This window comes from Lagenorhynchus albirostris, chromosome 2, assembly GCF_949774975.1.
Source record: "Lagenorhynchus albirostris chromosome 2, mLagAlb1.1, whole genome shotgun sequence".
Classification (NCBI taxonomy): domain Eukaryota; kingdom Metazoa; phylum Chordata; class Mammalia; order Artiodactyla; family Delphinidae; genus Lagenorhynchus; species Lagenorhynchus albirostris.
This window is the reverse complement of record NC_083096.1, coordinates 138,405,850-138,418,780: the sequence shown is the minus strand read 5'-3', so window position 1 is coordinate 138,418,780 and position 12,931 is coordinate 138,405,850. Positions and strand designations below refer to the sequence as shown.

Genomic DNA, 12,931 nt, shown 5'->3' with positions numbered 1-12,931 from the left:
AGAAGTTTAGTGGGTCATGACCAGCATTCAACAAAATGAAATAGAATACACTAAGAGGGAAATCATCAGAGAGCATCACACAAAGCATGATTAGGTATTGCAACTTATTTCAGCTGGATGTCAGTGGGCTGGGTCATGATCTAAAATGTATGGCTTACTTTTGGGGGTAGTCAAAAACGCATTAGACACACTGTCTGAACCCAGTGTGCTCCACGGACTGTGGACATGTATCTAATCACTTTAAATAAAGGGAAAATCATCAATAGCCATAATGAAGGCATTAGAAAGTATATTAGCTGGGGTTCTCCATACACTTTACATATATATGTAAAGAGATTTATTATTAAAAATATTAGCTCACATAACTATGGAGCCTGACAAGTCCCAAGATGTGCATTTGGCAAGCTGTGGACCCAGGGGAGTTGATGGTTTAGTTCCAGTCTGATTTCGAAGGCCTGAGAATCAGGGGAGCTGAGGGTGTAGTCCCAGTCTGAAGGTTGGCAGGCTTGAGACCCAGAAAGAGCTGACGTTTTAGTGTGAGTCCGAAGGCAAGAAAAAAGCCAATTTTCCAGCTCAAGGCGGTCAGGCAGGAAGAACCCTCTCTTACGCGGGGGCCGGTAAGATTTCTGTCTATTCAGAACTTCTGCTGGTTGAATGAGGTCCACCCACTTTAGGGAAGGCAATCTGCTTTGCTCAGGTTACTGATTTAAATGTTAATCTCATCCAAAAACACCCTCACAGGAACACCCAGAATAATGTTGACCAAGTATCTGGACACCCTGGCCCAGTCAAACTGACACATAAAATTAACCATCACAGGAAGGTGGTCAAGGGGGAAAGGTAGAGGCAGATGTGAGTAATAACTGCCAAGGTAGGTGTGTGAAGTCTCATGTAATGAAACAGCTTATCTAAATGAAGATGAAAAAAACAAGCATTCACTGAGTTCTAACTCTGTGGCAGGCGGCATACTGAGTTCTTACATGCATCTCATTCCATTTAAGCTTCCTGGCAATGCTTTGAGCTGTGTTTTATGGCTGTACCCATTTTACAAACGACGAAAACCAGGCACTGAAAGATCAATGACACATCCAAGGTGACACCACTGGTTAGAAGCAGAGTAAGGTTTGAAATGAGGATTTCTAATTCCAACTTCAGTGCTTCCTGTGGTACCCCTGGATATTTATTTCACTTATTTTCTTTTTTAAAAAACTATTAAACTGCTTGTGATAGCTTTGAAAGTGGATAAATCAGGTTTTAAAAATACGTAACGGAGTATTATACTCAATATTCACTCCTAAGGGCAATATTGGGTCAGCTTGACCCTTGACCGGGAATTGTCGCAGAGAACTGTTAAAGGTTAAACTGACCAGCTTGTGACGGTCTGTTCCGAAGCTTAGGTACATTCACAGAGCCAAGAACAAGCATGGTGTGCTGGCATCCACGGCACTCAATAAAGCGAAACTTAAAGACCTATAGGCCAGAAAATGTATCTAAGCCACCAATGGCAGGTGGTTTCAATAGCAAATGCTACCGGGACCAGTGAGTTGAGGACTGTGACACCAGATATGGGCTCAGGCGGAAAGTACTGTGATCAATTAGTGATGTCTATCCGAGGCAGAGGCTGACCCATGGTAGAGCCTCAGTATCTTTCCGGCTGGGGTAATTCAGAATCCAAGCCCATCAATCCTGGGCATCCTCTGGAGATTTCATTACACTCTGGAGAGTCGTGGATTCCTAAAGGGTCTGAGCAGGGATTAAGGGCCCCTGAGCTGTGTGTTTTCTATTCCTTTAGTAGAATGAGACAAAGGCAGCCCAGATGATTAAGCTGTGTATGGAGAGTAACTGGGATGAGATGGGTGTATAAATTAAGTCCCTCAAATTTTTCATACATTCCATCACATTTATATATTATTGATGTTGTTTGCTTACAATTCCCTTTCAGGAAGGTTCTAAGCAGAGCATTTTCCCTTCTTACCCAAAGTAGCAGGCAGGAAACAATCTCCGAGGAAAACCCTTCTCATAATCTAATCTCCACCCGTCCATCCATCCATCCACTCACCTAGTAAATACTCAGACAGAACCCATGATTTCCAGGGACACAGGAGTGAAACACACAGATTCCCACCCTGGAGAAATGTGCAGTCAGTTGGGGGCTAAGAATAATACGATGCGATAAATGCTTGACTAGAAATAAATACAGTAGAAGCACAAAGGAGGGAGCAACCCACCCTTTCTTCCCCTCCCATTTTCTAGACTCCAGAGACATTCACACCTGATCTTCTGACGTTAGTAGGAATGGGAGCTTGCCTGGTGGAGAACGCAGCTGGAGCTTTCTAAGAGGAGAGAGTTGCATGGGAGTGGCTGAAGCAGCAAGTGGTGAGGGTCAGTAGTAGGAGATGAGTGATTCACCCAAAGGCCAGACTCTTTGTAGAGGGCTTGCCCCTGAGGCCGGTGCATACGTGAGAACAATCCAGTGGCTGGGTTATGGCAGGACGAGTGCTGATATCAGTAACCTGGAAACGGAGTCAGTGTTGGCCTCCAGGGAGCCACAGAGAGGATGACAAGCTGCAGAACGGCAAGCTGCTCGAGCCACGCAAAGGTGAACATTGAGACAGGAGGGTCCCTGCCACCGGACCAGATGCGCAGCCTTCAAGGGAGCGTGCGCTGGCCCTGCTCTACCCTCCAGCCCACGGCTCACTGCGGGGCTAGGCTGTACTGAGCTAAATGCTGGTCCCTTGACTTAATCATACTCACTTTCTTCTTGCTGCTGTTCCTTCTACCTAGAACACTGCTCCCCTCTCCTCCCCACCCTCTCTTCTTCACCTGCCTAATGCTTATTCATCTTTGGTCTCTGCTTAAGCAGGGTTTTCCAGACAGTCTTTCTGTCTCCCCAGTTCCAGGTTGGGAACCTGTCTTAGGTATTGGGTCGGCCAAAAATTTCATTTGGGTTTTTCCATAACATCTTATGGAAGAACTCGAACGTACCTTTTGGCTGACCCAATACTTCCGTGTACCCAGGACACAGCTCTCTGTATATCACACTATTACAACTGCCTGTTTCCATAGTGCATCTTGTGAATGATGTGTTTCTGGAGTTTTGTCCACAGGCTGAGGCTGACTCACAGTAGAGGCTCAGTGTCTTTCTGGCAGGGCTGGTTCAGAATCTAAACCCATAGGTGCTGGGCGTCCTCTGGAGCTTCTCTTACGCTCTGAAGAATCAAGGGTGGATTTCTAAACAGTCTCAGCTGGACTGAACAGTGAGGATGGTGAGGTGGGCAGGAACCTGATTGTGAAGAGTCTTATACTCATGGCTAAGTAGTCTGGGCTGGCCCAAAAGGTCTTTTGCTGTGTCTGCTAACCAACCAATCATCCTGAACAGACAGGCACTAGATTCTAACAAGCTCCAGGCTTTACCCCAGTTACCATGACAACCAGGCTTCCCGGCGATGGATGTTATTGAATGACTGACAGACTCCTGGTGTCTTGGCTCTGTCCCCACCCCCCTTAAGTCACTTGCATACACATGGAACTGAGACTCTCAGCACCCTCCTCCTGAATTTGTCCTGATTTTGACTTTCCACCTCTATCACTGAAAACAGCCTCAGCCTGAAAGGAGAAAAAGGTGTGATAATGTCACAATTACTCCCAGGACCACCCTTAGCTCCCTCTCCCCAACTGATATAATGTGGCAAGAAGAAAATGGGCTTTGGACACAGACCTTGGTTCAATCCCATTCTACTATTTACTTATTGTATCGTTTTGGGCAAGTGACTGAAACTACCTAAGCCTTGATTTGCTCATCTCTAAAATGGGAATAATTGTACTTGCTGTGGAATGATGTGTGAATATTAAATAACGCCTGGAAAATCTTTGCCCAGCACATGATGTGGACATTGTTCCCTCCATCTTCTTCATTCACTCCCTCTCAGTTAATAGAACAGTTTATCCTGCAGAGAAGTTGGTTAAGAAAATTGGTGTTCACAGACTCCTCAGCCTCCCGTATTCTCCAATTTTTCCAGTTCAGAATCAGGAAACAACAGCCCAGTCTAGGGATGCTGTGGCATTTCTGGCAGCAGTAATGATAGTAATACTTGACCATTATTGCTAGTTTCAAGCCAGGGAGTATCCTAAGCACTGTACGTGGCATGGATTAACTCATTTAACCCTCAGAGCAACCCTATGAGGTAGACAGTGTTAAAATCCCCATGTCATAGATGAGATAACTGTGATACAGGGAGGTTCAGACAGTAAGTGAGCATGGAAATTTCCACCTCAGGCAGTTTCCATTTCAGAGCCTGGCCCTCAGTTATACTACTGCCTCCCATGATGACCAAAATCATCTAGCGGGTCAGAGTCCCTGAAGGTAGCCCTTTATCAGGTGGAGGGAGACCTGAGACCGCAGCCCCAGCATTGCCCATTGGGAGCATGGATTCCTTTTTCTGAGCTGCTTTGTGGAATGAGGGGTTTGGGGAGGCCACTGCTACTCATGGCCCATGATGAACAGTTTCCTGCAGAGTAAGACTGGCTTGATGAGATGGCGCGGGCCCCGAGTTTGGATACGGCGCACCTGGCATCAAACCCCGATTCCTGGCTTGTTAGTCATGGAACTTTGGGCAAGTTACCTAACAATCATAGCAACAACTAATAAGATTTGTTGAACACTTAATTGTACCAGATACCAGTTTTAGAGATTCATGTATAGAAACCATTTTCATCTCCATTTTCAAATGGGGAACATGAGGCACAAAGAGGTTCGGTCACTCATCCAAAGCCACACTCCCAGTGAAGGGTAGAACTCTGGCTCCAGAGTTCACACACTTAACCACCACAGCTCCTGCCTTCTCCAACCCCAGATTGCCTGCAAAAGGAGTAAATCCTCCCAGCCCCATTGTGAGCCTCCAACGAGATAATGCAGATGAAAGAGCTTTATAAAATATCAACTCTTAATCAAGCATGAGATATTACAAGGATATGATTTATACTGTCACCCAAAAGAAGACCTGTGACTCTCAAAACATTTTAGAGGTATTGTCTAGATGGGTTGGAATCAGCCCATCCCTGAGCACTTCTGGGGGCTTGTTACATGCCGAGCCTTGCAAACCCAAGAGATGACTTTATAAGTTTGCAGGATAATTGGAAGAACAGACCAAGAAATTGACAATTACTATAGTGTGCTAAATACTGTGCTATAGGGAAGCATGCTGATACCACGAAGGACACACAGGGATACTGCGGGGACACAGATATAGGGCCCTTGTGAGTGAGGGAATGTTTTCTAGAGCTGAGTGGGAGAAACTCAGTGAAGGAGGTAAGGGAACTTTCTAGTCAGAGGGAACAGCACATGCAAAGGCATAGTACACACCTGTACTATTATTCTCAGGTGGTTGGGAAAAAACATGCATTTTTTTAACATTTTTATTGGAGTATAATTGCTTTACAATGTTGAGTTAGTTTCTGCTGTATAACAAAGTGAATCAGCTATATGTATACATATATCCCCATATCCCCTCCCTCTTGAATCTCCCTCCCACCCTCCCTATCCCACCCTTCTAGGTGGAGAAGCATGCGTTTTAATGGATACACAGAAGCACCTAGGGGGCAGGGAAGTTAGCCAATGCTTCCCAGCTCATCCAATCACAGATTAAACAATCATCTTTTCCAATGTTATGGCATGAAATAGGCTATATGATTCTTCCTTTCCCTTGAGGGCAACCAACATAGCAAAGCAACATAGCGCACAGATCACAGCAACCTGAATGGCATCTGTTTGCTGCACAGAGATAAATAATGCATTACACCTGCTCTTTTCCACCTGATGCTTGTCATCTGAGGAACGACAGAGAATTGCTGATTTTGGCACCTCAGAAATAAGGCTGCCTGGCTCTGCCTTAGAGCCACATGGATGCAGTGTCTCCACGGAGGTGTGAAGACAGCTCTCACACCTGCACCACAGCCCAGACCAGGTGTGAAACAAGCAGTAGACATGGTGGCCAGAGACGTGTCCCCCGGGCTCCTGGCCTGCCAGGCGGGCACAACAGCTCCTCTGGGGACCAGACTAGAGTGGGAAGGACCCCAAGGGTCTCCCAGTACTTCCCTAGCTGATTTGCATCTCCTTCCTTTCCACTCTGGAGTTCAGACCATGTTGGCCTTTCTGAGCAGACTCTTGCTGCTGGGGGCACAAGGCCTTCACGCGGCCTCCCTTTGCTCTCAATGTTCTCCACTTTGTCTGGCTAATCCCTACTCATCCTTTCACACTTGCCTCTGGTATCCTTCCTCTGACCCCCTAAGGAAGACTGCCCCGAGCTTGCTGCCTTCTTTCAAAGTCCTCATCACACAGTACAACAACTATCAGCTTACCTGTCCATGTCTCCACACTTGGCTGTAAGCTCACTGACAGCAAACACTCCCTTTAGCCCTCTTCACTTCCCAGATACCTGGAACACAATAAGAAATCATTAAGGACGTACCCAAGTGATCTCAAATGCTCCTCAGGTGTTCCGGTGTGTTTCTTAAAGTTTCAGAATCTTGGCTTTAGAGGAGCTCTTAAAAGACATCTCGTCAATTCTGCAAATGTTTCTTCTACTCACAGGCAAACAGCTAACTTCTGCTTGGGACCCTCCAGATACGGGGAGCTCACTGCCTCCTGAAACAACTCCTATCTCCTTGGCCTCTGAGTGTCGCGGTGATTTACCTTAAGTTGAGCCTCAATCTATCTCCCTGTAGTATCTGCCCTTTTGGTCCTAGTTCTTGCCCTTGTGACCACACAAACAAGCCTAATTCCTCTTCCTCAAGACAACCCTCCGGAGGGCTGAATCTAATCCTACTGACCTCTCTTAAAGAGAAACCTCTCCTTTCTTGTTCAGGTAAACATCCTGCATCCCCTCAAACATTCCCCAAAGGATTTGGCTTTACATTTCTTTACCCTCATGCTCATTCTCATTCAATCATTCCCCATTTTCTTCTTTTATTAAATCTTATTGTGGTAAAAACACTTAACATGAGATCTAATCTTGTAACAAATGTTTAAGGGTACAATACCGAATCCTTCACTATAGGGACAATATTCCGGCAGATCTCCAGAACTTACTCATCTTGCATAGTTGAGATTTTATGCCCGTTGATTAGCAATTCCTCGTCCTCCCCCAACCCCCGGCAACCACAATTCTATGCTCTGCTTCCATGAGTTCGGCTACTTTACATACTTCATATAAGTGGAATCATGCAGTATTTGACCTTCTGTGACTGGCTTCTTTCACTTAGCATGATGTCCGCCAGGTTCATCCACGTTGTTGCACGTGGCATGATTTCCTTCTTCTCAGAGGCTGGATGATGTCCAGTGAATGTTCTGTTTTCTTATTTCCTTTTAAAAGTGTGGCTCCCAGAACTCGGCACCAGGTTCCGGGTTTCTCTAACCTGCGCAGAGGGAATGAGATTATCCCCGCCTTTACTTTATTGATTATAATTTTCACCTGGCTTCATTGCCCTCCGGAGCTGAAAGTGATCTAAAACCCTTGGGCCTTTTCTCTTGTTCTCCTGCTAAGCTGGCTCTCTTCCTTACTGTGCTCATGCACTTGGTATTTTATCCCCAGGACAGGATGTTACAACTTTTCCAACTGAGTCCCATTTTGCTATGCTTGGTCTGTCTGTCCATCAGCCCTTTGAGGGCTTTTTGGACCCTGATTCTTTTTCTTCCTCTGGGTAGATACAGTGAGCGTGGCTGCTAAGTCCATATCCAAGGCATTGACAAAGGCACCGACTAGGTTAGTATGGAGGCCGGCTTTGTGACAGGCCACCAGAGGTTCTCTGTAGGACCGTGGTACTCAGTATCTCATCCCAGATGCACTGCATAGGCTTCATCTGGGATAGTTATTTAAAATACAGATTGCTGATTACTCAGAAATACAGAATCAGAATTGACAGAGGTGGGGCTCAGGAACCTGTGTTTTTAATAAGCCCTCCAGATGATCTCAATATGTAGCCAGGTTCGGCAAACATCAATTCCTGTTTACTGAGCACGGAAGTCTAAAACAAACGGCAGTTTGATCTGGTCCAAAGCTGACATCTAAGGAGCTGATGGGATGGGGTGGAGCCCTGGCAGAGCACCACCTGGTCCTATAGTCCAGGGATCCCCAACACCTGGGCCATGGACTGGTAGCGGTCCGTGGCCCGTTAGGAACCAGGCCGCACAGCAGGAGCTGAGCGGTGGGCGAGGGACTGAAGCTTCATCTGTATTTACAGCCGTTCCCCATCACTAGCATTACTGCCTGAGCTCCGCCTCCTGTCAGCATTATGGTGAGTTGTGTAATTATTTCATTACATATTACAATGTAATAATGATAGAAATAAAGTGCACAATAAAGGTGATGCGTTTGAATCATCCCGAAACCATCCCCCCACTCCATCCGTGGAAAAATTGTCTTCCACGAAATAAGCAACTCTCGGAATCCAAATCCGTCTCCATTTACTATGTTGCCCCACACCTGCTAGCTTCTCAAGGCCAGAACCTTGTAATTTAGATTTGCATCATATTCATACCAGTTTTATTCTCACAGTGTCTACCTTGTCCAACACACGGTATGCCTGGGATGGTACACTGTAGATGCTTACTAAATTTTTCAGCAGAATTTAGTCTGATGCAATAAATAGAATTGGCTAATTCTTCTAAGCAAGAAAGACGAGTTTGAATCTCAGCTCCACTGTTCTTTTTAGCTATATGTGGTTTTGGGCAAGATAATTAATCTTTATGAACCAAGGGCATCACAAGTAAACATAAGAAGTATGGGGTAGGTGACTAAGGATAATTTAGCCCTCATGCTGTATGATTCTCAAGTCACAGACCTCCACTTGCTGGCTGGTACCCTCCTTCAGGGTCCTCGGGAGGCGATCCTTTGCAGACAAGCCGTGCTGCTGAGATCAAGCTGGAATTCTCTTCTCCAAGCAGCACGTGGCAGGCTGTCTGCAGACCCCTCATGAGTATAATCACTCCACAGGCATCCTCCAGCCCCCACTAATCGGCCCGGCCCGTCACTTTAATTGGGCAGCACTACACCACTCACCTAAGTAATCACTCTGGCTTCTGCCCATGAATTCCTTTCATCCACTTTTGTTTATCACGGTTGAAGCGTTTTTTAATCAAAACAATTAAATATGCTAACTCTTCCTCAATTAGTAGTGCATTAAAAATTAAAAGTACTTGAACGGAAATGGCAGAAGAAACCCTGTGCTCGGCGCTGAGTGCTGGTACTTAAAGCATCACTTCTCCCAGGCACTCTCAGCTCGGAGTTATCCAGAAACTGCTGTGCACAGAGGCACAGAGGGCTGCAGCCGAAAGGGGACTCAGGACGAGCAAGTCCAACCCTTTCTCTCCATAAATGGGAAACTGAGGCCCAGTGAGATCATGGGCCTTTTCTAAGCTCATACAGGCTGTCAGGGACTGGGACGCGTTTTGTTTTACTTTTTAAGAAAAATAAAATGTGTATATATTTAAGGTATATAGCACGATGATTTGATACAAATAAAGTGAAATGATTATTACAGTCAAGCTAATTAACATCTCTCTCCTCACATAGTTACGTGTGTATGACGAGAGTACCTGCAATCTACTCCCTTGGCAAATTTCCAGTATTCAGTACAATATTATTGATATTAACTGTAGACATCAAGCTGTCCATTAGAGCTCTAGGCTTATTCCTCCTACGTAACTACAAGTTTGTGCAGCATCCCCCCTTTTCCCCCACCTCCTCACCCCGGGCAGCCACCGTTCTCCTCTCTGCTTCTATATATCGGACTTTTGTAGAGTTCACGTGTAAGTAAGATCAGGCATTTTTTTTTCCTTTTTGGGTATGGCTTATTTCACTTAGCATAATGTCTTCCAGTTTCACCCATGTTGTCGCAAATGGCAGGATCTCTTTATGTTTTAAGGCTGATTAATTATTTTATATATAAATGGGATATATGTGATATATATATAGGGTATATATGTGGAATATATATATAGGGTATATATGTGGGATATATAGAGTATATACATATATACACACAATTGTATATATAATAATTATATATTTGTTATTATATATAATTATTATATATTTTATTTATATTATATATAATAATTATGTATTAAAATTATATATAATTATATCTATAATAATTTCTTTATCCATTCATCTGAGTGACTGGGACTTAAATTCAGGATTCCTGACTTGTAAGATTCTTTCCATTAGAAGCCCTTACCAAAGGACTCTTGGCATTCATTTATTCACTCATTTTTTTCATTCGTCAATCATTTATTCTGAGACTACTCACTGAGCTCCTCCCCCATGGCAGACATCGTGCTGCTAGGCTGACAAGAGAGTAGTGAATAAGATGCCAGTCCTTGACCCCATAGAGTCTGCAGTTTCATGCAAAGGCTGGCAGGTAAACTTGCTGCCTGATACTCCCTTAAAAATATTGTATCTAATCCTTAGCTTAACTGAATTACAACCTAAATTATTTTTCCTTTGTGGTTGCCAGAATAAGACACTGACTGGTCATAATTATTGTATAGTTGCAGTGAAAAGTAATGACATGTTGCCAATGCAAACTCCAGTTCACAACCTTCAGAAGACTTCAGCTACTGAGGGAGCTGAACTCTGCAGCAATGGTCAATATCTTGCTCCAGTCTGCTTTTGTAGCCTTATCTTGCCAGCTGACCAAGGGTTGGAAACCTAGTTCCGTTCACCTACAGGCTGTGGGATCGGGGAAAAATGATGTTATGCCTTTGAGAATTATGTTCCTCATCTGCAAAATGCAGATTCCTCAGCAACTCCTCAGATAGAGACAGAGACAACTAATGTGGGCCTCACAGTTCTCATGGGGCCAGAAGCCAAGCAGCCTCCCCAGGGAGATCTATCCACCTTCTGACAGCACTCTGGCCTCTCTGGGGTGCAAAGAGGACCTGGGCAAAAAGAACTGGGACACATATGATCATTCAGACCTAAACAAAGCACATGGGTAGCTCTGAAGAAAGAGGGAAGTGTTCTGATCCAAAAATGCTTCATGGAAGAAACGATATTTGAATTGGAGCTTGAGTAGACTTTAGAAAGATGGTGAAAAAGGAGAGAGGAAGGGGCAGCAAATGCAAAATTGGTGCCAATCTTGGGCCAGGCACTGTGCTAGGCACAGGGGTATATGGAGATGGATGAGATAGAATCACTGTCTCAAGGAGGCTCCGTGGAGAATGTGCAAAGGAAAGGGAACAAGCACTTTTCACCAACTAGTGTGTGCAATACATATTCCTTCTCATTTCAAGAATATTTGCACTGGAACCAGACAGAAGAGAACACTGAAACTGGGTTAAAGAACTGGGATTTCAACCCAGACCTCTTAGACTGCAAAATACAAGCTAGCTTTTACTACTGTGAGCTAGTGAGCTGTGAGCTACTACTATGAGCTGGTTGTACCATATTCACGGTCTTTCAGCGTCTCAGCATTCTATGTTTCTCTGCTCCCTGTTGCAGGTGTTTCCATCAATGATATCAAGACATGCTTTGGAGGCTCTTTTGGCATCGACTATGAGTACACAGATACAACACAAATTGGAGGACGTTTATCAGGAGAAGATTGTAAAAAATTTGGAGGTGGCAAAAAAGGCAAGTATTTAGTAATAGGCTTCCCAAAAAAGAGAAGCCAGATTTTCCCTTGGACACAAAATCGGGGCATGTATGCTATTCCCCACCCCCCCCCAACTGATTCCATTTCAGTCAATGGTCATACTGCATATCTGCTGAATACCCCAAACCAATGACCTGTAGTGGGCTTATTTTGAATTCTGCATAGGCTGAGATCACCTTAGAAATACTTGACTTCGTATGGTGCACCCTCCTAGATTTCAAGCACTAGACAAAGATCTAAGTAAGAGCTGGGTTGAAAGGAATGTGCAGATGGAACTTGGAAAGTCGACTGTTGGATAAAGACCCATCAGGTACAGTCCCGAGGGAGGAAACAAGTTTGCTGAGAGAGAAAAATGTGGTTATCAAGTCCAAGCTCAAAGAATAATTATTAGAGAAAGATTATACAAGAATATTCTGTAACATCTCCCACACAGGTCACTACGAGTGTTCATTCATTCATTCAACCTGTATTGAGTACTTTTTTCCAGGTGGGAGACAGAGGATGCAGGGATGACGAAATAGTTTATAGTACAGTGGATGAGTAGATGGGGTTCAAGTTACTCCCATTGCATTGGGCTACTCATGTCTCAGGGCCTTAAGTCAAATCCTTCTTCTCTCTGATGCCCTTCCTTCCTCCTTCCAATTACCTGCCAAGATTTATCCATTCTTCTAGATAACTCACCTTTTTTCCTGACCACCTCCCCACTGCTACTATAGATCTGACCACATCTCTCTCTGCACCCCTACTGAGAGAGAAATCTGTTACAGCACTTACAATATTCGATTGCACTTATTTGGCATATAGCAGGCACCAAGTAAACATCTGACATAAATATTTGAATAAATGAATGAATGAGCCATCATCCACTTTCCCATCTTCTCCCTCCTCCATGTTGGGTTGGGCTGTCTTCCCAGCGTCTGCTCTAATCCAAAGGATGGATCTGTTTCCAAGTCTCGGTGCTTCTTTTCTGCCTTGTCCTGCTAGTTAACCGAGCAAAGTAGAAGGGTGGGAGACAGCTCTAAGGAGAGCACTTACACTTTGTTCCAAATCTCATTAGCAGAGCTTGGCGTTTTAGGAAATGAGCTAATGTGGTTATTCTCTCGATGGCAGACGATTACAACAAGACAGTGGGTGTGGAAGACATCATTCCTCTGGTGCAAGGTGGCAGCCCTGGCTGGGCAGGTGGCTTGACACAAGACAGGAGCATCATTACATATCGTTCCTGGGGGAGGTCGTTAAAGTATAACCCTGTTGTTATTGATTTTGAGGTAAGTCT

General features: G+C 44.7%; 1 protein-coding gene across 1 annotated transcript in view; it reads left to right on the top strand.

The window, feature by feature from the left end:
• Positions 1–12,931, top strand: part of C8A (complement C8 alpha chain) — a 71,826-nt gene that overhangs the window by 50,530 nt on the left and 8,365 nt on the right. The window contains exons 8-9 of the mRNA XM_060142578.1: positions 11,502–11,633; positions 12,766–12,923. Coding sequence (XP_059998561.1) covers positions 11,502–11,633; positions 12,766–12,923 — 290 coding nt within the window. The remainder of the gene's footprint in view (positions 1–11,501; positions 11,634–12,765; positions 12,924–12,931) is intronic.